Source organism: Vipera ursinii (assembly GCF_947247035.1).
Source record: "Vipera ursinii genome assembly, chromosome: 8".
Lineage (NCBI taxonomy): Eukaryota > Metazoa > Chordata > Lepidosauria > Squamata > Viperidae > Vipera > Vipera ursinii.
Window position 1 is genome coordinate 6,639,076 of NC_139519.1, and position 25,953 is coordinate 6,665,028.

The 25,953-nt window shown below is 44.8% G+C and overlaps 1 protein-coding gene across 1 annotated transcript in view; it reads left to right on the forward strand.

The window, feature by feature from the left end:
- Positions 1-25,953, forward strand: part of FAM178B (family with sequence similarity 178 member B) — a 74,157-nt gene that overhangs the window by 42,413 nt on the left and 5,791 nt on the right. The window contains exons 3-4 of the mRNA XM_083368219.1: positions 22,908-22,985; positions 25,477-25,644. Of these exons, the coding sequence (XP_083224345.1) occupies positions 22,908-22,985; positions 25,477-25,641 (243 nt within the window). The 3' untranslated portion in view covers positions 25,642-25,644. The remainder of the gene's footprint in view (positions 1-22,907; positions 22,986-25,476; positions 25,645-25,953) is intronic.

Below are 25,953 nucleotides of genomic sequence, written 5' to 3' on the forward strand. Positions count from 1 at the left end.
GCCTTCAAAAGTTGTAAATTTGTGGCTTATGGGTAGGAAAGCATGGGGGCATCCTAAATTATGGTGGGCTACAGATCTGAGTTTCAAGCACCTGGCTGAGCACTAGGTGGTACAAAAACATACCCATCATTCTTTGCCGCTATCTAGAGGCTGTCTTGAGTTTTGCAGACCACATCTGGTAGGCCTAGAAAAGGATGTAAAAAGCTTACCTCAACTATGAATTACCTGTGCACAACAGTTGGCTTACAACAGTTCAGTTCATTTCAGTCACCTATGACCATTTTTCACATTTACATCCGCATGGTCACATGATCAAAATTCAGACCCCCGGCAACTGACTCATATTTATGATGATTGCAGTTTGGCTCAATTATGATCATAAGTCAAGGACTACCTGTGTGTGAAACAGGTTCAGTCGTGGGTACTAAATGAAGCTATCAGGACTACCAACTTTATCGAACATCCCTCCTTCCCAAAACACAACAGGTTTCTCTTCAGATCAAAAATCTTTCCCTTTATTAAGCCGGTTGGTTTATCGATTGCTACTGTTTTTTAGGAGTTGGGGTTTTTTAATACTAAGAACAGAAAAAAAGGCTTTACAGTGGTTTTTTCCCCCCCTAAATATATTATTTCAAAATGGGTTGTTTGTTGGAACATCTCATCTTTACCTCTGGCAAGCAAACTTTATAGGATTTTGAGAGGGTTATTTTTTTGCACAATTCTAAACCTCTTCTAAATCTGGAGGCCACATCAGCGCTTAATCCTGAGCCATAAATCAATACACAGAAGGAGGAGGCAGGCTGGGAATATCATATCTTTTTTTTCTTTGCTGCCTCACTTTTGATGGATATAATGTCTTTTGCAATCTGCAAAAATTCCCACCCACCCCCACTCCAGTCCTATATAGTTACAGGTGGGCTAGCGAGATGGCCTTCAAACTCGGGAGTCATTTACAATCTAATATCTGGAAGCAACAAAACAGCTGGGAACTGGCACGTGACTGCAGTGGTAAAGCCTGAACATCTGGTTTTGCCACAGATTCCTCCTCCTCCTCAGATCCTGCCTCCCCTACCCAAATACCCCATTGTACAAAGCATATAATAACATCAAATTTGCAGATGACACCAAGCTGGCAGGAATAGCCAATACTCCAGAAGATAGGCTTAAGATACAGGAGGATCTGGACAGACTCGAACACTGGGCACTATCTAACAAAATGAAATTCAATTGTGAAAAAAGTAAGTTTCTACATTTAGGCAGGAAAAATCAAATGCGCAGGTATAGTATAGGAGGTACCTTGCTCGATAGTAGTAACTGTGAGAGAGATCTCGGAGTACTAGTGAACAATCACTTAAATATGAGCCAGCCGTGTGCTGCAGCTGCCAAAAAAGCCAACACAGTCCTAGGCTGCATTAACAGAGGGATAGAATCAAGATCACGTGAAGTACTAATACCACTTTACAATGCCTTGGTAAGGCCACGCTTGGAATACTGCATCCAGTTTTGGTCACCAGGATGTAAAAAAGATGTCGAGACTCTAGAAAGAGTACAGAGAAGAGCAACAAAGATGATTGGGGGACTGGAGGCTAAAACATATAGGGAACAGTTGCTGGAATTGGGTATGTGTAGTTTAACGAAGAGAAGGGTGCGGGGTGACATGATAGCAGTGTTCCAATATCTCAGGGGCTGCCAGCCTTTCTGTGCCAGCAAAAGTTTTCCGGAGCCCTGCACCAAAAAAGGTTGCGTTCATCCACCCGGCTAACCCAAAATGTGCTCTTCTTGCAACTCCGTACGTTGTGTGAACCCAGGCAAGTGGACTGGAGGACTAGGCAGTCCTCTGGAGTCAAACAGGAAAAGAGGGTTTGACCCAGGAGTTTGTGTGCTGCACCTCTTTATTTAAAGATTTGCTGATGGGGGCAAGATGCGTGTCCACGCGTGCCCATCTGAATCACCTTTTTCCCTTTAAAGAGGAATGAACTTCACAGGGGTTAAAGAGCAATGAAGTAGACCTTGCTGTTTCCTGCTATTGTGTATAGAGTCCCAGGGGTAGGCCACCTTGGCTCTTTTAGGACTCGTGGACTTCAACTGCCAGGATTCCGAAGCCAGCCATGCTGAGGGGAAAGGGAGAGGTTTCCTGGTGAGCCATGGCTGGCTCAGGAATTCTGGGAGTTGAAGTCCACGAGTCCTAAAAGAGCCAAGGTGGCCTACCCCTGGTCTAGGCAAACAGGGAGAAGCCCTGGTGACATCACACACGTAGCAATGTCATTGCAGAAGCAATGGGAGTACCATTTTCAAAGGGGCATCGCTTGCTCCCTTCTTGTCCCCTTCTGAAGGCCAGCTCTGGTGCTGGGCAAACTGAGCTCAGCAAATCTTCCTCCACCCTGGACCTGCTCTGGCTGACAACGGGCCACCCTGGAAGTTCTTTCCTTGGGGACTGAAGGCCTGTTGCCAGATCCATGCACAAATGGGCCATTTTCACAGCCTATCACGTGGTCCAGCTGGTGCCTTTTCTTCAATAAGCTGGGTGTCTCCACCCGTAGTGCCGATGAAGCCCCTTTTCGCTTCTTCAGTTCTGACTGAGGGTCAACTGTTGAGACCCTCGTTTCTTGGGTCAGCAGAGAGTCTTGCAGACTACCTCGGTCTTCACAGGAACGGGGCAGATCCCACACTGCTCAGGTGGGGGGAAGGTTTTTGGAGGTAGAACATAGATTACAGGTAATCCTCAACTTAACAATAGTTCATTTTTGTGGCCATTTGAAGTTACAGCGGCACCCCAAAAAAGCAACTTACGACCGTTTTTCACACTTACGGCCGTTTCAGCATCCCCACAGTCATGCGAATAAAATTCAGACACTTGGCCACTGGCTCATTTTTATGACGGTCGCAGTGTCCCGGGGTCATGTGATCACCTTTTGCTACCTTCTGGCAAGTAAACTGAATGGGGAAGCCAGATTCACTTAACAACCGTGTGAAGGTCAGTAAAATAAGGACCCAGATTGTTGGGGGCAATAGGCTGACTCTGTAAACCGCTTAGAGAGGGCTGCAAAGTCCTGGGAAGCGGTATATAAGTCTAAGTGCTACGGCTATTGCTAACTGAACAACTGCAATGATTTACTTAACAACTGTAGCCAGAAAGGTGGTAAAATGGGGCAAAACTCACTTAACAATTGTCTCACTTAGCAACATAAATTATGGGCTCAATTGTGGTCGTAAATGAGGACTACATGTAATAGGGTCGAAAGGGAACTTGGAGGTCTTCTAGTCCAGAGGTCCCCAATCTTTTGGGCACCAGGGACTGGTTCCGTGGAGAGAGGTTTTCCCGCGGACCGGAGGGTGTGTGGTTTTGTGTGCTGCCTACATCCCACAGATGGGGCTTTGCTTGTTTGTGCGGATCAGTTCCTGACATGCCGTGGCCTGGTACCGGTCCATGGACTGGGGGTTGGGGACCCCTGTTCTAGTCCAACCCCCTGCCCAAGGCAAGAGACCTTTTTCCATCCCAGACAAATGGCTGTCCAGTCTCTTCTCGAACACCGTCAGTGATGAAGCAGCCACAACTTCCAGAGGTGAAAATGCAAAATGCTGGTTGGGTTCCTCCTCAGATAGGCCATAAAGGTGGTGGCGCTGCAGTTGTAAACTAGGCTCAGCATCTTTTATCGTCACCCATTGTCTTTATCACGACGTACGAACCAGGCCATGCGTTTTAAGTCATATCACTGATTTCAGAAGCTATAGCAAAACAAAAACTGGTTCTCTCAGTTTTACGCTAAGTTCTCCCAGATGCTAAGTTCTACGTTCTACATTCTCCCAAATGCTAAATTCTAATCTTAACAAAGCACCACGCCTGGCTTCATGGAATGTACAATGTCCAGACTGTATAAACTGTATTAGCCTAAAATAATGGCTTTGTTTCCACATTACACAAATGTTGGGTTCCCACAACACCTCGAACCATAAGTTACCTTGTCCTAGTTTAGCCCAGCCAGGTTGTGCAAAGCCTGCCCAATTGTCTTTGATTAAGATGGGTCTAGGATTTAGCATGTTGGGTGAAGCCAGCTTCACTCACTCACACACACAGAGAGAGAGACAGACAGACAGACAGACAGACAGACAGACACTCCCCCGGGGCAGCAAGAGCTGTTTCTGTGGGCAGGCCAGAGCCCAAGGGTATGTACATCAGGGATGTGTATCAAAAGAGCCTTGGTGGAGCAGTGGGCTGATGCCTCCTTAAGTAACACCAGCTGCCTGCAATTAGTGCAGGTTCTCATCCCACCAGGCTCAAGGTTGACTCAGCCTTCCATCCTTCCCAGTTAGGTAAAATGAGGACCCAGATTGTTGGGGGCAATTAAGCTGACTTTGTAATAATGCCGCTTGGTGTGTGTGTGTGAAAGCCCTAATAAGCAGGCATATACATAGAATGAAGGCTACTGCTAAGCTTGTAAGCCGCCCTGAGTCTTTGGAGAAGGGCGGGATATAAATGGGATTAAAATAAATAAAATAAAAAATAAAAAAACTCAAGATGGTGGGTGCAACCACAGGATTGAAGCCCAGCCCCTTTTCCCCATGGGTCCTGAAAACAAAGCAAGCTGCTTTCCTGTCTCTGAAGGTCCCCACTTAATGTCAAGTTTTGAGGAAGCCTCCAGTCTCACCTCCTTACAATTGGAACCTTGTCTCTGTTGCCTTTCCCGCCCTGCGACCCCCTTCCCTTTGTGCTGATGTGGCCATAGACCCCTAGACAACATCTTAACAGGATGGGTGCTATGAAGGGTCCCTGGGATTTATGCAGGCCTGGCCCACCCTTGTTCTAGGTCAGGGGTAGGCAACCTTGGCTCTTTTATGACTCGTGGACTTCAACTCCCAGCATTCCTGAGCCAGCCATGCTGAGGGGAAAGGGAGAGGTTTCCATGCTGAGCCATGCTGGCTCAGGAATTCTGGGAGTTGAAGTCCACGAGGCATAGAAGAGCCAAGATTGCCTACCCCTGGCCTATACCATTTCAGACCAAAGAACCATGCTGGCTCAGGAATTCTGGGAGTTGAAGTCCACGAGTCATAAAAGAGCCAAGGTTGCCTACCCCTGCTCTAGGTAATGCAACACAAGTATTAGGTTGCCCGTTCCCACACTCATGAAACCATTTGCTGGCTGATTCTGCACAGTAGTTTGCCCATTAACAGAGGTGTGAAATTTGCCCTAGGTGTGTATTGTGTATGTATCTGCGTTTATGTTCTGGTCAGTGAAGTTACAGAGGACAGGGAAAAAGGATCACCTAGGCAAATATCTGATTTAAAAACTACCACATGCAGGAAGGTTACAGCTCTTAGTTTTGCTAGCAGTATTATATTTCTTCTCCTGTGGGGGGTGCCTTCTGGGCTGCCAACTGGATCTGCTCCCGTGTTTTTAAGAACAGCTTGACGCTCCAAAAATTGAGATGCGATGCTCCCTCTTGCTTTTTATCCTCACGATATGGAAAGACCCTTCAGCTTCTATCCAGCCAGTTGCTGCTAAAATTACAGGAGCAGAAGCAGCTCCGGGAGGTCCAGGCTGGCTGGGGCATTCTGGGAATTGAAGCCCACGCCTTCTAAAGTTGCCAAGTTTGAGAAACATTCCTCTGAACCACTTTAGCCATTGTGATTTTTTTCAAAATGCTTCTGTGGGAAGCTTTATATCAAAATATATTGTATTCTTCATACTGTCTCCATCTTCTCTTAAACATTACCAGACTCCACAATGGACTGAGAATCAGCATCTCTAGATAATTGACGGTCAAGCTGAAACTAAGCTAATCAAGTAAAAATAGCAAACGGGGTGGGTGGGGGTGGGTGGGGAATCTTTAACTCAAATTTTCTCAAACTCCCAAATAGGTTACCCAGACTTAATCCACATATCAAAGGAGAAGGTCTGTAAACACAGACAGAGTTGATTAAAATAGTCTCCCAGAGAAGTTGCATGTATACAAGAATAAACAACAGAGATGCCATGTGCCTACACACACCCAGGCCCCTCAAGTGACACCCTAGAATCAGCACATAGGCCAGAGGTCTTCAAACCTGGCCCTTTTATGACTTGTGGACTTCAACTCCCAGAATTCCTCAGCCAGGCTGAGGAATTCTGGGAGTTGAAGTCCACAGGTCATAAAAGGGCCAGGTTTGAAGACCCCTGACATAGGCACTTCCCCACCCAGGACAAGAGTTGGGACTTCAGTTGAAACCCCAAATTATTCTTCTGATACTTCCTTGAAGAGTTGCCAACCAAACTACTGCTTGGCCCATTGGGAGTTCATAGAGGTAAATAGTTGATGTTTTTTACAGCCTGCTAGTATGGCCATTTACGAATGCTTCTAGACCCGTGGTGGCGAACCTATGGCACGTGTGCCACAGGTGGCACGCAGAGACCTCTCTGTGCGCACGCATGCCGTCGCCCCAGTCCTAGGCTTTCAGCTGGGTTTTATAAAACCTTTTCGCTTTAGGCCTCTGCCACCGTGTGCAAAAAAAATAATAAAAAAGGTTCAATCAATCAATTTCAACTTCTCGCAGGAGAAAAAAAGATCTTGCAAAGTTGGAATTGATTGATTGAACTTTTTAGTCCCACCCAGTCTGTTGTTACCACCGCAGCCATGCCCATCCGGCACCTGACAATACATAAGTGGGTTTTGGATTGCAGTTTGGGCACTCAGTCTCTAAAAGGTTTGCCATCACTGTTCTAGTGTGGTTCCGTCTTCTGAAACGGGCTGCAAAACTCTCAGTGGCCACTAGGTGGCTGCAACCTGACAAAAACTCCAACCTTTGCTGCAAGCTAGTGGCCATCTGGAGTTTTGCAACACAGATAAGATAGCCATAAAAATGGTCCACCAAAAGGTGGCCACCCCATTGGCCCACTACAGTTCTTTTAAGAAGCTCAGGCAGTCGGGATTCTTAACTCTGAATTCTCGAGCAATATGAAATATACCTCATGCCTCTTTTCTCATTCTGCGCAGCTCTGACCATTAAAAATTTGAGTACTCTACAGATACACAGATTTATATTGTGCAAATCCAAACTCTGTGGTTGGTTCAAGCTTCACTGGGCTGTGTAAACTGGAAAAAATGGGTAATTGAGTAACTATGATTAAGTTAACCATGGGAAAACATGTCTTGCAAATACTGCCTTCATGTGCACTTATGAATTTGAATAACTATCTTCAGAGGGCACGCAACACCCTGAAATCTGCCTTTCTCTCCTCCCACCTCAGCTCAACTACCCAACTCATTACTTTAATGCCTCGGTGTTATACTTTCTTTCATGCTTAATTAGAGCTCTTTTAATTGCTCAGAGATTCTTGGTCGGAAGGCAAGTGGGAAACATATAGGATTAGAAGAAAAAGGCAGGGGGGGGGGAAAGTACATATTTATTAGCATTTTCCTCCCTCTTCTACAAAACCAGAAATAAAGCGAACAACGTTCCAAAGTTTATTTTTTACAGGCTAGGTTACGGGTTAAATACAGTCCTTCATCTTTTCCTGATATCTTCAGATGCCTAATTAATTATAATTGCACTATACATTTCTTGAATTGTCTGTAGATTGGCGCAGAAGATATACAATCTGCTTCTTTACAAGGAACATAATCTGGGATAATGGAGAAAGATGAGCAACTGGAGGAAAGGAGGGAGATTGAGTTAGTTGCTTAGCAGACAAATAATTAAACACACAAACACACACACACACACACACACACACACACAGTTGTGTTATAGCAACTGCAGGTCAAAAAAGACAACATGGCAGCCACAATGGTGTATTTGAAGCTCTCTGTTTTTCATTTGTACAGAGTTTCTGTCGCAACCATGATCTGGACCTTTTTTTAAACTCCTCAATTCTGGTTTATTGTAAAATGCTAATTATTTATCACTGGTATTGTTCTGGGAGATTGGGTCATGTGCACTGCAGTTTAGGATTTGTCATTTGCTGTTAGGTAGTTTTAAACCATGATGGATTGGCTAAATGGTTGCATTTACCCTAACCTGCTAAATCAGGGGTGTCCAACTGCCGGCCCACGGGCCGGATGCGTCATGCCGAAACCACGCCCACCCCAGCTCCAGCAAAGGGGGAAAGTCACAATACGTCACGACACGTCACGTGACATTGCGAGTTTGACACCCCTGTGCTAAATCATGATTTGTAAGCTGTGCTGGCTAGATGACAACATGCTAAGCTACAAAGAGGCAAAGTCTGTGTTAGTTGGTTGAACCCAATCCGTTTTTAGACTGAACAGGATGGATTGAACAGGGAAATCTAGTCTATGAAGACAGAATTTCTTTGAGCTTTTTCCGCAGCTCTTCTTCTTTCATTACTTTTGATTGCAGAGTTAGCCAAAGTGAGCCCCCCCCCCCAGCTATCTCTCCTTTGCATTTGCCCTTTCTGGTAACCTGCAGAAACCAATCAGTAAAATGTAATGAAATGTGCCTGGTTAAAAACTCGGGAGTAATTTATTTAAAATCGCAACACCGTAAACAAATAATGGAGTTTACTGCTTTAAAAAGAAGCAGGGCCCAGCTCAAGCAAGGCAGGCTGAAGTGGCCTTCAGATATGGCTATCTTACCTGGGCTGCAAAATGCCAAGGAGCCATTGGATGGCAGTAAAGAGAATGTTGTGTATCCCTTTGCTGCCATCTAACTGTCATCTGGTTTACTGCAGCTGAAGTAATTAATCCATGAATGAAGGGTAGTTGCATAACACACTGAAGCATCAATGAATCACACAGGCAGGATGCAAATGAATAGTGGTTGGCTGATTTGTGGTCAGTGTGTCATGAGAATATAGGCAGATATTTTTGCTTCTTTTGCAAGAAAGGTTTTTCAGTATCTGTCCAAAAGCTGCTGTAAATGGGCTTAGCTCACTCCCTTGCTTCCATAAAGGATCCTCTCTCCTTTTTTTCTGACTCACCAATGTTGCTTACAATAGGAAATCGGAGCATCTTTTACCGGTCTACTATAGAGAGCGTCCTCTCGTACTGTATTGTGGTTTGGTATGCTGGTCTGACAGCCGCGGATAGGAAAGCATTACAGAGGGTGGTGAGCACAGCACAAGACATCGTGGGCTGTCCCCTGACACCACTGGATGACCTCACCAGGGCTCGCTGCCTTGGAAGAGTGAGGAAAATTCTCAGGGACGACTGAGATATAGGAGTATAGCCAGCCGCACCAACAGGCTGAAAAACAGATTTTATCCGTGGGCTGTTAGGCTTTTGAACGGGAAATAATTTTTATCAACTTTATGCAGAATTGACTTGCGAGGCCGGTGTGTGGTGCAATCAGTTCACATGGTGTAATAAGATGGAGGTTTGTTCTCACTGTGAGTTGGGGGGTGGGAGCACGAAGGGAGGCTCAGCCAATCTCAATGTATACATGGTTGTACTTTGACAATAAAGGTTCATTCATTCATCTCCAGATAGCATTTGTACTGCTCTGGGATCAATATCACACCTTTAGGATCCCCCACAGTATTATCTCTCTTCAAGAGTTAAACTGGTTTACTCTCGGTGGAGCCATGGTATAGTAAAACCTACAAGGCGACTAGTCTGCATAGGTGTGTGAAGGTGAAGATTTGGGACAGCAGTCTGTTTCTCCATTTGCAGAATCTGGTTCTCTGCTGGTTTTCTGCTTCCTGGCTGCTGACAGGTCCTTCAAATGGAAGGGGGGCTTGATGGCTTTTCAGCTGCCCCCAACAAACTGGTGAGATAACGAAGGCTATAGGGAAGGATAGGACTGGTGCAATGAAGAGCGTTCACTTTTTCATATTGCAAATTATCCAAACACAGAGAACTTGGAAAGTTTACTCTGAAGACATTGTCAGGGAATGTCGGAGGCAGGGTGTCAAAAAAAACAAACCCACAAGATGGCAGACACAATCGTGCAAGCAAAGTTCTGCTCCTTATTTTTAACACGTGTCGCCACACAAATAAGAGGCGTGGGGCTTTGCTTGCACGGCTCTGGCTGCCATTTTGAATTTTTAACCTCCACCACCCTTGCAGACAAGCCTGGTTTAGTCAAACGACTTTGAACAAAAGTCCTGTGCTTAAAACTAAAGAGAGGTTTAATCCAGCATTTCTCAACCTTAGCACCTTTTAAGATGCGTGTGGATTTTAACTCCCAGTCTTCCCCCACCCCCACCCTGAGCTATGTGAGAGAATGCCGGGACTTGAAATCCACGCATCACAAAATTGGCCAGGTTGAAAAAGACCGGTCTAATCTCTGCCGTTTATTTCCCTAATGAGAATGCTCCAGGTTTCAAGATGAATGACAATCCACTCTGGCTGAAATAATGATATGTATGTATGTAACTCCGTATGATGGAAATTAGAATTCTAGGGATGGAAAAGGCCACGGAGTCCCTACTCAGTAGAGGAAGCCAGATTAAAGCATCCCTCACAGGTGGTTGTGCAGCCCCCACTTAAACACATCCATTGAAGGCAAGCTACCTTTTCTTGGAGGCCTGTAATTGGTCCCTGTGTCAAGCTGCTCTTTAATTGCAGTGAAAGATCAGACAGGCTCTACTTGACAGCTTCCTCCCTCTGCCTCCACCCCCCCTACCCCAGATCGCACCTGCATTCCTCTCTTGGCAATGATGCAATAAAAGCTTCCCCGAGACTTCACCCTGCGTGGGATGCTGATAGTCATGGCGGGACAGTTATCCTGGCTGAAAGAGCAGAGAAAAGGGTTACCTGCAGCTCTGACTGACACATATTCTACCTATCATCCTCTGCCATTTAAAACCAAATCCCATGCAGGAAGTGGCATCCCCTTTTATGATTGCAGGTAGTCCTTGACTTACAGCCATTCGTTTAGTGACCGTTTCAAATAACAATGGCACTGAAGAAGCATTTTTCACACAACGGTTACAGCATCCCCATGATCACGTGATCAGAATTTGGATGCTCGGCAAACAATTCATATTTATTTATGATGGTTGCAGTGTCGTGTGTGTGTGTGTGTGTGTGTGTGTGTGTGTGTGTGTGTGTGTGTGTGTGTGTGAAGTGATCCCCTTTTGTGACCTTCTGACAAGCATGGGGGAAGCCAGATTCACTTAACAACCAGGTTATTAACTCAACAGCTGCCGTGATTTCACTTAACAACCGTGGCAAGAAAGGTCGTAAAATGAGGCAAAAGTCACTTAACTGTCCCCCTTAGCAACAGAAATTTTGGGCTGAATTGTGATAATAAGTCGAGGGCTACCTCTATGTTCGGTTCTGTTAGTAGGATGACCCTGTCCAGCTACGGAGGAAAGTGCTCTGCTTACATGGAGAACTTTGGGTCAAACAAGATTCATTTCCATCCCAACCAAGGATCTTGCCTGGGTTTTCCCAATATGCCAGTCCCAGGTCAAGAAAAACAGCTGCTGTGTCCATGGAGCACACGGTGCCTGCACACATAACTTGCTTTACGGCTCAACCTGTGTGGCCCTGTTTGTATAATACTTTCCGACTGCACACTCAGCTGCCCAACCCAATTGCCCGCTTAGTTCTGCCATTTTTGCGGGGTGGCTCAAAATTAATGGAGTGGTGCAGGATCTCAGCTCTTTACCTGCAATCCTCCGATAGGGCTGGTTTTCCATGATGTTTTTTAAAGGGGAAGAACAATTATTTTAATTAAAAAGTGTGGCTGTTTATCTCCAAGGACGGAACATCCCATTTCAGAGCGAGATGATAAGAGTTGGCTGCCTTGCTCGCTTCTGATTTCAGCCTGATATAAACTTTGAGCTCCCTATCTTGGTTTTAATTATTGTCTTCCCTCTCAAAGCTTTACACCAAAGCAAGTTTAGCATCATCCAGTCTCCCAGCCTTGGGGCCTGCTTCCGCTCAGCTAAGTTCCTTCCTTCCTTTCTTTCTTTCTTTCTTTCTTTCTTTCTTTCTTTCTTTCTTTCTTTCTTTCTTTCTTTTTTAAAGGCGCGTCTGGAGAAGGGCGGTATAGAAATATTATTAAATTAAATTAAAATTAAATTAATTAAATTAAGTGACTTTTGCCGCATTTTACGACTTCTCTTGCCATAGTTATTAAGTAAATCATTGCAATTGTTAGGTTAGTAACCCAGTTGTTAAGTGAATCCATCTTTCCCATTGGCTTTGCTTGTGGGAAGGTTGCAAAAGTTGATCACATGACCCTGGGACATTGCAGCTGTCATAAATTTGAACCAGTTGCCAAGCTTCTGGATCGGGGGTCTTCAAACTTGGCAATTTTAAGACTTGTGGATTTCAACTCCCAGAAGTTGAAAAAGTTGAAAAGTTTTTTTCCCCCGAGACCGCTCTGGGGCAATTGCAGGTCTGGAAAAAAGAAACTTTTTCCAGGAGCTCTTCCCTGTAATCTGCACCCATACATGCGCCCACACGTAGGTACAGGCGCCCTTGTTAACAGGCCTGCGATTCCCTGATAACATCTCTTTCCCCGTCTGATGCTCTTTCTTCCTACTTAGTCAAGAGCCTCCTGATGGGATCTGCCTTCCGTCTCCGTCTGTTCGCCTTTGTCTTGGGCTGAGTCCAGGAGAAAAACCCTGGCGCATCTGAGAACGTGCCCGTTCTGGACTGGCGGTTCCCGACCTGCTCCCTTTTCCATCTGCGGAGGCAAGAAGGAGGGCATGAGGAAGGGAAGCGTGCGTTTCGCTTCCTAGACTTTCTGATTCGTGGACCTTCGTATATTTATTTTGGGGTTAGGAAGCGGCTGAGTTATGTTTTGACTGGGTTTGCTTCCCAAAGGGCCCATTTCCCTCGTTTCTTTGCTCTGGCAAGGTAAGAATAGAGATTCGACATGTGCCTGGGACAGAGGCTAGTCCTCCTTGTAGTTGGACCCCTCCCCATCCGAGATCAATCAATCAGAATAGAGCCGGAAGGGACCTTGGAGGTCTTCTAGTCCAGCGTTTCCCAACCTTAGGAACTTGAAGATGCGTGGACTTCAACTCCCAGAATTCCCCAGCCAGCTATGCTGGCTGGGGAATTCTGGGAGTTGAAGTCCACGCATCTTCAAGTTCCTAAGGTTGGGAAACGCTGTTCTAGTCCAATCACCTGCTCCTCAAGCAGAAGACCCTATGCAATTTTAGACAAGTGGTTGTCCAGTCTTTTCTTAAAAACCTCCAGCGGTGGCGCCTCCACAACTTCTGAAGGCAAGTCGTTCCACTGGTTAATTGTTCTCACTGTTAAGAAGTTTTTTCTTAGTTCCAGGTTGCTTCTCTCCTTGATTAGTTTCCATCCATTGTTTCTTGTCCTGCCCTTAGGCGCTTTGGAAAATAAATTGAGCCCCTTTCCTTTGTGGCAGCCCTTCAAATATTGCAATACGGGTATCATGTCACCCCCTAGTCCTTCTTTTTTTCTAGATTAGTCATACCCAGCCCCTGCAACCGTTCTTCATATGTCTCCTGGCCTTTAGTCATCCTAGTTGCTCTTCTCTGCCCTTTTTCCAAAGTCTTAACATCTTTTTGGTAATGTGGTGACCAAAACTGGATGCTCTACTCCAGGTGTGGCCTTCCTAAGGTTTTATAAAATGGTGCTAATGCTTCACATGATTTTCATACCATGCCTCTGATTATAAAACCAAGGATTGTATTAGCTTTTTTGGCTGCTGGCGCACACTGCTGGCTCATATTTAAGTGTTTGTATACGGGTTTGCATTAAGATGTTTGCATCTGGGTACAGAAATCTTTGGAGATGAAACTTGGCTCTCAGAGGGATGCTCATGTTATGGTTTCCACAAACATGCGCACACCCCTCTACACACACACACACACACACACACACACACACACCTCTACACACACACACACACACACACACACAGACAGAGGGCCTCAGTTTGCAAAAGATGTGCCTGAGCTTTGAGCCTTTCACCAGGAAATGAGGTCAGTACCTTTCCATACACATGTGACTCTCCTGCAACACAGCAGGTGTTTTCCAACGGAGTCAGTAAAGAATTGACAAAACATGCACTTGGAAGCTGAAAGCATTAACTCCTACAGCAGTCTCTTTCCACAATCACACCCGCACCAGCTCTTAACTGTGGCTTGTAATGTATTAACCGTGTGTAGCAGTTGGCATGGCTGTCTCCAGGGGACGTAAAAGCTGCTGAAGCGTTTCAGCGAATTAGAAGAAAAATATGCTTTGGATATTTTGAAGGAGAAACACGTGGCAGATGTTTCTAGTAGTGCGTATACTAGGGAAGGAGCTGCTAACACTTCCATTTCACTGGATGGGACACAGAATCATCCCTCTCCCTAACCCCCAGTTTTAAGGTATTTGTTGTAAAGGAGTAGGAAACTAATCTTGAAGAAAGAATGCACAGATAGGAAAACATACAGTTAGGCTTGCAAAGGAAGATGGGTAAGAAAGAAACTCAAGATTGCTCCAGCTTGATTCTCTTGGGTATAAGGCAGGGATCTCCAAACTTGGCAACTTTGAGACTTGTGGACTTCAGCTCCCAGAATTCCCCAGCCAACCATGCTAGCTGGGGAATTCTGGTAGTTGAAGTCCACAGGTCTTCACATTGCCAAGTTTGGAAGACCCCTGGAATAAGAGGAAAGCTCAGTCACATTCTCAAAACCCTTCTAGTACCCTTTGACAATAGAGTGCCAGTCGCGCTTGTGGTGTCTGTTTCCTGACCTGGCCTACTTCAACGGGCTGACAACCGTCCTGCAATCCCTAATTTCTTGAAAAACCCTTTTTTCCTGCTGACCGCCTCTAACGGCTCCACTATGTTTGTAGGAGACAGTAAGTAACATTTACTGCTTGACTTTTGGCTGCAGAATTACCTGGGCGCAAGAGGGAAAGCTTAAACCTTGAAGGTTTAGCAAGAATTGGACTGGCATCAACTCAGGTCACCCAGCAAGTTTGGCAGAAAAATTGACTAGTTCCTCATTTATGCAACAGGGAGCTTAAGAGGGGCCAAGAGGGAGGTTGGGCTGGGTTGGGCCGGCCCAGGGTTGCCATACCTTTGCTGTACTTTGGATGTTAGTTGCTTTTTTTCATTCAGCCTCCCTATTGTTCACCCGTGGTGCTTCCTGCTTCCTGGCAGGTATAATGAGCAATAGCCTGCCTGACTCCCCCATAGCTTTGACCATGCCAGCTTCTCTACCTGAGACTGCTAAGCCACACCTGCCATCCCATTTGCCAACTTGAAAGTTTGGGGGACACCTTAGAAGCAAGCACCGAAAGTGTTTGTTTTTATCTGAACGCACAAAGCATACCTTCAGTTCAGAAGTTCACGGAGGAGAAGAGGTGGTCAATTTGGAGGCCAGAGGTCCATACAGGACAAAAGGTATGATTCTGAGTTTCCCCCCCCCCCCGTCCCCTTAGTGCAGGGGTCTCCAACCTTGGCAACTTTAAGACTTGTGGACTTCAACTTTCAGAATTCTGGGAGTTGAAGTCCACAAGTCTTAAAGTTGCCAAGGTTGAGGACCCCTGCCTTAGTGGCAACCTTGCTAGGTAAGATAAGCTCAGAAAACAAAGTTTGTATTATCGTTAATTATTTGTGGCACACACCAGCGGCTGGGTGGCCTAGAGGTGAAGACGTGTGGCCTCCCGCTCAGAAGATTGAGAGTTCAATCCTAGATAACGGCAGATGTTTCTCTATCAGGGTGTAAAGAACTCCACGGGCGTTAGGAAGGGCATCCAGCCAATAAAAGGTCGCCTCCATTCAAGCGCCCCCAACTCCACCCCAAATAAAAGGGATCGGGAGTTCTGGGAGTTGAGGTCCAGAGGTTGTAAGGTTTCCATAGTTGTCCACCCTTTCAGTTTTCCAAGAAATTAGGGTTAGGGATTGCAGGAGAGTTGTCAGCCTGTTGAAGTAGGCCAGTTAAGGAAACAGACGTGGCCTACTTCAGACTAGGAGATTTCCACTTTAAAGCTAAACCGATTTATTGAGAGGTAACGTTTTCAGTTGAAATAGGCTCCTGGCCAAGGAAACCTATCCTTCAACACATCGGTTTAGCTTTAAAGTGGAAATCTCTTCGTCTTTCAAGTGGCACCTCGTATTTCATCCTTATTCATTGCCTCAAATTGGTAAATCTACATCAGACGTTCAGTTCTTACAGCCACTAGGAAAGGAAATGAAGGGTTGCCTGATTAATAAGCGCTTGCCTCACTAGCTGACGGGAATCCTCCCGGGCCAAGGCCCGGCCCTGGTAAGATGGATCAGACTTAGAGTAAAGATTGGACACTACATCAAAACCCCTTTGAGCAAGTAGGTTCACGCCGGGTCAGCGTCAACCTGCATCGCGAAAGGACATCTAAATTGATTTGTGCCTCGCCGAACGGAGGCTGATGGATTTGGATTCTCATTAGACCAAAGTGGGGAGTGGGAAGAAAGACCTTTCTTTTAATTACCAAGTAGGGCTGAGCCCTCTAAACCACACGCAACCCTCCGGAAAGGCCATCTTCTCCTCCTCGGCTCCCCATTCATTAGAAAGGGAATAAATTGCTTAATGTCAGGATATTTTTTACATACCTGGTGAGCGCACATGAAAGGATTCTAAATGCCGCTCTCGTTGCTCTGCAACTTTCTTCCCAGAATTGAAGGCAGCGGAAAAAAATCGTTTTACATCTGGGGAGTTTTTGCACTATAGCATTCCTATAGTTAAGTACCTTGAACCATCCTAATTGATGACTGCGTTATTCTAAAATACCCTGTTAAAGATGTGAGCTCCTAGCCCCCCCAAATCGGCTTTCGGTTTTCATGTGGATCAGGGATCAGCAGTCCACAAAAAAACAAGACCTTCAGTCCCCTTCTTAGTTTCCAGGAGGTTACAGCCTTTGAGAGAGGGCTACAGAGTATTAATCCCATTTTTTCCCCAATTGCCATTTCCATGATCTATTCAGCTGAACCCAGCTTGAACACCTGCTTGCAAAGCATTCTCTATCAGCATCTTCATGCCCTCTAATAACAAATTAGATGAGAGCCAAAATAGGTCCACTGAATAATTACATACTATAGTACATAGTACAGTATTGGCAATATTAGCAGAACTCAAAACCTAATGTCTACCACCTACCTACCAACCTATCTGCCTACCTTTTCTACCTTCTCAGGTTTTACACACACACACACACACCATTACAGGCAAAAGTGTAGAAGATGACCAAGCTGAGCAGAAGGGAGGGGTCAAACGTCATCAGTCATGAGTCCCTTCATGCCCACCTGAGATCTAAGTCCAGCCCACACTGAATTCCTTCTACTCTTACCTCCCACTAGTTTCCCTTGACTGCTATTAGTTCAGATTCGTGTTGAGAGCTTAAGCTTGCAATAAATCTTTATACCCATTTGAACTGTCTGGATCTCCTGATTTTTCCTGCACTTGACAAAGAGTATGAGAAGGTCAGTACCGTAGGATGGAACATTTTATTGCCAAGGCGAACAACCAGACTCTCGTGTAGAATTCAAACTAACTACTTTATTGTTCTCTGCCTATTTCACAGGAATCTCCCCAGACTGGCAGCTGTTGCTGGGAAAGGCTAGATGAGGATCAAAGGCACTAAGGGGGTGGGGGTGTGAGAGACCTTGCCTTCATGTGTTTATGTAGCAAGTTTAGAGCAGGGGTGGACTCGTGGACTTCAACTCCCAGAATTCCTGAGTCAGCCACGCTGAGGAGAAAGGGAGAGTTGCCAAGCTGAGCCATGCTGGCTCAGGAATTCTGGGAGTTGAAGTCCACGAGTCATAAAACAGCCAAGGTTGCCTACCCCTGGTCTAAACCAATTCTCCACTTGAATTCTCCTCTCAATTAGGATGGTGGCTCTCCAGCATTTTGCTTATATTCAAAGGTTGTTAGATGTGTTAAAATGTTTTAGGTTTTACTTATTAATCTTGACTGATGATCAGTGGTTTATTTATTCATTTTTATTTATATCCATTTATTAGCTTTATAAATAACTCAAGGTGGCGAACACACCACAATGCTGTTTCCTCCTCCTAGGTTTCCCACGACAACCCTGTGAGGTGGGTTGGGCTGAGAGAGAGGAACTGACCCAAAGTCACCCAGCCAGCATTCATGGCTAAGGCGGGACTAGAACTCACGGACTCCCACTTTCTAGCCGGATATCTTAACCACTAGACCAAATTGGCTCTCTGTCAATGATGTTAATTAAGTTTAAAGTTCAACGTATGTACTTTAACAATGTAATACAATGGCAAGGGGTATCAGTGGGCAAATCACAAGTGGCAAGTGGGTGGCTTATGATGGTACACAGAATTTTGAGTGCGCCACCATCTTAACTCTTTTTTTTTTTAACTATACCTTGCAAACACCTCAGCCTTGCACATTTTTATTGCATGTACAAACACGCAAAGCTTTGATGACTCCTTTAAGCCTTGAAGGAGGTTCCCTATTCACCTCTGAGTAACCTTGAGTGAGATCTGTAGCAGAATGACAGGAAAATGAGAAAACACGCAGATAACAAGAGAAAGAACTACCCCAGCAGAATAAGGAGGTGGATACTCAGGTTGAAAAACCAGGTATCCAGTTCTTGTCTTCAACCACACTCAGCATCTGGCTTTTTAAAACTCTCCAGCGATGCTTAATGGTTGCATTGCCGGTATGTAAAATTGGGGAGGGGGCATCCACTAAGGAAGGATGAACATGAGATTTATTGATTTATTTGTGTCAGAAGCATCACAATTAAAATAAGGCAAAGTACACGACATAAAATTTAAAATATAAAATACAAGGTAGTCCTCGACTTATGACCACAATTGAGCCCAAAACTTTAAATGAGACATTTGTTAAGTGGGTTTTGCCCTGTTTTACGACCTTTCTTGCCTCAGTGGTTAAGTTGATAACTTGGTAACCTGGTTGTTAAGTGAATCTGGCTTTCCCATTGACTTTGCTCGTCAGAAGGTCGCAAAAGGGAATCCCATGACCTTGGGATACAACGACGGTCATAAATACGAGTCAGTTGCCAAGCATCTGAATTTCGATCCCGTGATCAAGGGGATGCTGCAAAGGTCGTAACTGTGAAAAAAGGTCCCAAGTCATTTTTTTTTCAGTGCTGTTGTGACTGTGAATGGTCACTACATGAACTGTTGTACGTCGGGGACTACCCGTACAAGATTAAAGTATGTACAAATTAAACAGATCTTGACCAGAGACTAGCAATATTGATTGTGTTCTGCCACCAGGTCCTTAAGTGTTTGCAGTAGCGGCAAATATCTGTAGCTCGGCTGTAGGATGAAGATTCGTTCTCTGATCTTGTGGAAACCAACCCACAAGCTCGTAGAAATGAACCTTCACCCTCATCCTTAAGTGTACGCTGATCAGGGCACAAAAGGTGGGTATGCATACGTGTTGTCTGCGTTTCACCACAATCACAAAGGGCAGAAGCCACCAGATAGCTCCATTTGTTCAGAGCGACTCTGGATCTTATACTTGTTCGCAGTCTATTCCAAGGTTCCTCAAGCTTGGCGACTTTAAGACTTGTGGACTCCAACTCCCAGAATTCCTCAGCCAGCAAAACAAGTCTTAAAGTCGCCAAGCTTGAGGAACCCTGGTCTATTCAACGATTTCCATATTTCCCAACTTTCAACAGGCCCAACTGCCAGCTCCTCGCTTGGTTCCATCCCGTGTTGGTTCTTTGTTGCTTCCATAGGTCCTGTCTGCTTTTGGATTCTTCCAAGTCTTCTGCTGACATCCAAAACCTGAGATCCTCCTGACCCAACAGAACGAGTCAAATGGCAATGCATTTGTTCTGGTGTGGAACCTAGAAAAATACCTCCCACCCTTCTCTCCCCCATTTTATAGCCTCATATTTCCCCACCACCCCTACTAATTACATTGCTGGGCATCGTTCCATTTTCTCCCCTATGAAATATTTGGTTGTTTTATACTCGATTAGCTATGATATTTACTTCTTCTCTCCTCGGTAAATTTTTATTAAATACTCATGTCTACCGCCTAGCATTTGCCAGGAAGAGCTCTAGTTAATGAGCCAAGATTTTGCTCGATTTTTTTTCAAAAATTGAACTATAGATGTTCCAGCTTATCCCCAAGCAGCTCATACAATCACCTGCCAGCCAGATAATTAAAATCCTTTAACTGAAAGATACAAAAACAACAGGTAGAAGAACCTTGAGCCGTAGTGTCCAGGGCAGTAGATAAACAGGAGCTGAGATATATTTAGTTCTGCATCTCTCTCATTTTGGAACAGCCAAATCTCTGGGTGGCCTTAAACCAGCCACTTTCTCTTGGCAGCTCATTCTAATTTGCACCCTCTAATTTCCACTGGAGAAATAATTATACTCTACTAACTGAGGTGCCCCAGACGTCTTTCATTAGATGATATTGTCTAGGACTCTAGGTGATATTGACGGCTAAGGAACTGTGAGAATTGATATCCCAAAGTGGCTGAGATTGAGAAACACAATCTATTTCCTTCCTTCCTTCCTTCCTTCCTTCCTTCCTTCCTTCCTTCCTTCCTTCCTTCCTTCCTTCCTACTCTCAATGTCTTTTGATGTTTCATTCTCTGGAAAAATTCATCATCATTATTATTACTATTATTATTCATTAAACATGAACCTCAGTCAACTGAACATTCAAATTGACTGGCGCTAATGGTCGACATGGGTTGCTGCCAGCATCCTAGGTATCAACCAGGTACCTCCCTAAAATGTTCCGAGTAGCGCAGTTTTTTTTGTAGCATTGCTGGAGTTATTGCAGGAAGCTGCAGTTTCTTGATGTGTTTTGCAAAGTTTTTGGACCTAGTTCCCAGTGTCCCGATGACAATGGGTATCACTGTTACACATTTCATCCATCATCGCGCAGTTTCAATGGCCAGGTCGCGGTATTTCGTAATTTTTTCCAGTTCTTTTTCTTCGACTCTGGCATCTCCTGGTACAGCAATATCAATCAACTGTACGCTTCGGTTCTCTACAACTGCAATATCTGGCGTGTTGTGTTCCAAATGGCGATCTGTCTGTATTCAGAAGTCCCACAAGATCTTCACCCTCTCATTCTCAATATTATTATTATTATTATTATTATTATTATTATTATTATTATTATTATTATTATTATTATTATTAATTATTATTATTATTATTTAATTATTATTATTAATTATTATTATTATTGTTATTTAAAAAGAGAGACACCATCCTCAAAATACCCAGTTTGTGAATGATGATAAATCTGTTGACAGCAAGTATTAATTGTTGTTGCACCCCATTGGAGAAAAGTTATTCTTCCTTCATGAATGTACTGAACACTTCGGATCTGGGATATCCTTCTTGGGATTAGAGTTAACATAAACTGACCTATTAGGGATAATTAAAATAAAAAAACCATGTCTGTTGAGAAATGGAATAACCATGCCCCCTGTGATAGGAAAGTTTGTGTGTAGGAAAGACCCGGGCCCCGTTCCCTTGGACAGGTCTACAACAACTCGCCACAGGAGAAGAGCTACAACTAATATTGAAAAAATAGTGGAACAGAATCATGAAAGAGAGATGGCAAAGGAGGGACAAAATGAGACGTGAATGACAAAAATTAAAATCTTTTTAAAAATTATTTTAAATAATTAAATTGAATTTTGAATTGTCCTGCAGCAAGTTGGCCCATGGTGAGTTGACCGTGGCAGTTGGCCGTGGTGAATTGGCTGCAGGGGCTTCTCCTATTCTGCCCTTGGACTACAAGGCAGTGAATACTATGTTAACTGTTTTAGAAAACACACATACAAACACACCTCTTATCTGGACCCCAATGTGTGGGCCTAGAGAGTGTTGATACACCTCCATCTGCATGGGGCTTTCTACCATTTTTAATTATTATTTGATTTTTTTTTCTTCACCACGAAGTAGTTATTCATCTGTATTGATCTGTTCGTGTACAATTTGTGCAGTCATGAAATTGGGGCAGCCTGTCAGTCCTCTTAAATAAATAATAAATACATGCCAGGATGCTATTCAATGCTTCACCTTGTCTCTTGTTTTTGGTCCACATGGCTTCAGTTGAAGGTTCTGGATTTGGAAAGCTAAGCAGGGTCAGGCCAGGCCAGGCCTTGGATGGGAGTTGCCAGGAAGGCTTTGGGTAGGAGGCCAGTCTGGAAAAATTGAAAAAGCAGGTCCCTTTTGAGCTACCGAAAAGAAAGTTGTGTTTGTGTCCATGAAGTTATCAGGAGCTGAGCCTGATTTGAGAACATCTTGACCTTGTTCTCAAAAATGTATTCATATTCATTCTGCATAAATTTAACAAATAAAAGCTGAGCAGCATCTGTTATGGATGTATTAGCTTTTTGCCCCAACTTAATCAAGGTAGTGTACATAATGAAGGCTGCTTCCCATTTCCCCACCACCAACACCAACAACAACCCAGTGAGGTGGGCTTGACTGAGAGAAGAATTGGCCCAACATCCCCCAGCCGGCTTACCTGCCCGAGGGAGGACTCGAACTCACAATCTCCCAGTTTCTAAACCAGCACCTTCGCCACTTCACCAGACTGGCTTTGTTAGACTGCTCCAGATTTTCATTTCTGCCATCAGGCAAAAGGATTGGACTAGATGAGGGACAATCAAGCATTTGAGGGCACAACATGTCCCTCAAACAATTGGAAGCTCCAGTTGGTGCAAAATGCAGCGGCCCGCATGGTTTTGTGCAGACCTTGGTGTTAAGATGTGTTACCTCTCCTTCGGGAGCTGCATTGGTTGCCGTTTTGCTTCTGGGTGCAATTTAAGGTGCTGGTTTAAGGCCATTCATGGCCATTCATGGCTTGGGATCAGGTTATCTAAGGCAGAGTCCCCAACCCCCAGTGCCTGGCTGAGGAATTCTGGGAGTTGAAGTCCACAAGTCATAAAAGGGCCAAGTTTGAAGACCCCTGCCTTAGATGATGGTTGGGCCACTGATGGTCCTAGAAGGAGACATGAAGTCTGCAAGAGCATCTGCTTCTCTGTCTAACCGATCTCTTTCTCTCCCCCCTGCAGGCCTGTTACCTTTGCTACAATCTCCTGGTGTTAGCCAACGTGGTTGTGGGAACCAAGCCAGCATCCCCAAAAGAGCAGGTAAGATGGGGACCAGGGTCAGGACAGCAGGAAAACTAGCTTTGGAAATAAAGAGGCTGTGTTCAGACCAACCTTAGACAGCAAATCTCATGTTAGGGAAATATATGTATATATATTATTCCATATATTGGAATAATACTTACACGGTGTGTGACATTTAGCCTGGCAGTTGCTCAATTTTGCAGGCAACATAAATTTCCGTTTCACAGCTCCAATGGAGCCAGCTTGCTTATACAACTCACTGAAGTGGAGAAATGCTGGCTCAGGATATCTGTGGGTCTGGGGAAGGTGCAAAATTGATGTGGAGTTGTAGTTTGCAATTAATGACTAAGAGGTACTTAACAGAGGCCTTTCTCAGAACATGGGAAAGTCAACCAGGACCTTAGCGTGTTTATGTGTATGCATGAAGGCAGAATGTAGTTTATTTGGGCTTTGCCACAATTACAGTTTGTTAAGATAAGTTTAGGGTATTATCAGTTGTGTGAACGCAGCCAAAGATAACGTGACCCATCTTTCGGGAAGAAGCAGTGGAGGGCAGAAAAAAGCGTGTCCCTACTGGAGTCTTGTTGAAACAGGTTTAATTGTGTGCACCATCCAGAGTCACAGTTGTGAGATGGGAGGCTATACAAATTTAATAAAGTAAAAAAAGGGAGAAAGCGAAATTGGAGGATCAAGATCCATATAACATACAAATATTTCTGCAATTCCCTTTCTTAAGGCGGACACAATACATTTAACCTGGTCTGGAAAACAATAGCAATTACAATCACTGCACAAATGTAGATAATTGCAAGTTTAATTAAGGGTTTTGTGACTTGGCCTGTTGTGCAAGTTCAACCCAGAAAATGAGTTAATTCAGTTATTAAGTTCTGCGTGTTGAGTGAATGTAGTGATGTGTATAACATGTAGTTTAGCCACTCTCTACAGCAGGGGTGTCAAACTGCTGGCCCGCGGGCCGGACACGTCACAACAAAACCGTGCTCACCCCATTGCCGACAATGGGGAAAAAGCTCTGATACGTTGCGCGACGTCATGTAACGTCGTAAGTTTGACACCCCTGCTCTACAGCTAAAAAAAACCCAAAGCACAAATATTTCTAGTTTGTATCATTTCAGGATCCAATCTGAGTCCGTCACCAAGACCGGAAGTTTGTCTTCCAAGCTTTCAGACTTGTGCTGGAGCCCATCTTCAAGGAACTTCTCCCTAGCAGACACACACACACACACACACACACACACACACACACACACACACACACTTGGAAGACAAACTTCCGGTCCTGGTGACGGACCCAGATTGGATTATCCTGGAACACATATATTAGCCTTCATTTGTGTATCATTTCACTTTGCAAGTGAGGTAGCAAACACATGTGGGGATGCTCCCCTCTGACCTAAACCAGGTATGCTGGCTAGGAATTCTGGGGGTTGTAGCCTGTCACATCTAGAGGGCTCAGGTGGGACGTATGCTAGGAGATGTCAGTGTCATGGTTCCGACAGATGCAATTCTTCAAAGAACCTGGAGGCATTGTTTACCTTAAGGAGTCTTTAATCAAAAGAGCATAGCTTCGGCAGGTACATGGTAACGCCAATATCTGTATTCCCCTCCCCTAAGCACACAGTATCAAAGCACAGTTCCTCCCTTTAATTAACCGTCATAAATCACATTCTCCAATTAGTTTGAATTGTAAGCTTTCCCTCCTGTTTAACAGCCCGCCAAATTCTTAGCTTATTTCAAAACAGCCTTGAGAGACATTCTTCCCACTCCCCCCAGCATCAACTAATCCTAACTCTAAAAGTAACGCACAGGTTTTAAAGAAGCAAAGCTGTCTCTCCACTTGTTGTCAAAGCGAGAACCTCTGATTTTAGCAGCCTTGACAGTCAGATTGTAACGGAATGCGGGGAATGACCTCAAGAGGCAGGTGGAAGAGCTGCAGACCAGACAAAGGCCAGACAAGGGTCAGCTGTGTCCACAGAAGGACTGAGGGAATGGTGAACATCCTAGAAGGGACCCTCCTTAGTTTCTTGGACAGTAAAGGGGTGGGTGGTGGGTGGGGAGATGTACTTTCAGATTTGCAAGATTCTGTTGATGTAACCTTATAATAAAATAGAATTTGTTTTATTTGGGCAGGGTTCCTGTCTGGACTACCTCACCAAAACTAACCCCGTCCTTCACCATTCCCCGAAGTGCAATCCATTCTGTTCTGTCCAAAAGTTTAGCTTTGCTCCTGCCCCGCTCTCTGTTACTATCTATCTATCTATCTATCTATCTATCTATTTATTTATTTATTTATTTATTTATTTATTTATTTATTTGATTTATATACCGCCCTTCTCCCGAAGGACTCAGGGCGGTGTACAGGGCAATAAAAATAAGAATACAGGATACAAGATTTAAAGTTAAATGATTGTGACCAATGTAGTAAGTTAGTGGATTCTTCTGACCTTCTTCATCTTTGACCATTCTTCCCTTTCTCCTGCACGCTCCACAGAGCCACCTCCAGCAGCTTTGCCTCCAGGTGCAGCAGCACATCAGCAGCAGCATCCGCGAGGACCCCGCTCTCCTCTACCGGACCAAGTTGAAGAACTTGGCTGCCCAGACCTACGTCAAGTGGCAGGAGCTGCTGTCGCAAGCCTGCCTCCAATTAACCCGCTAGTAGGTAGGTTGTGTGTGTGTGTGTGTGTGTGTACCTTTCATGGGCAGCCTGCAGGGAGCTCTAAGCATGGGGAACCTGCCATTGCAATAATTCCTTCCAGACCTCTGTCTACTAGCTCCAACCCCTGGCATTGTCTGCCAAAAGGGTGGAATGTCGGAGCCAGCCTGTTGAGAATTTGTGGGGAGGGCACCTAAGGCTGAGGAAGGTCTCTTGCACAAGCTTCCGCCGCACTGGTGAACAAGTGTCCTAATCAGCATGTGCGTGTGTTAACATATGTTTGTGCCGGGTGCCATTTGGAATATACTCTGCTCC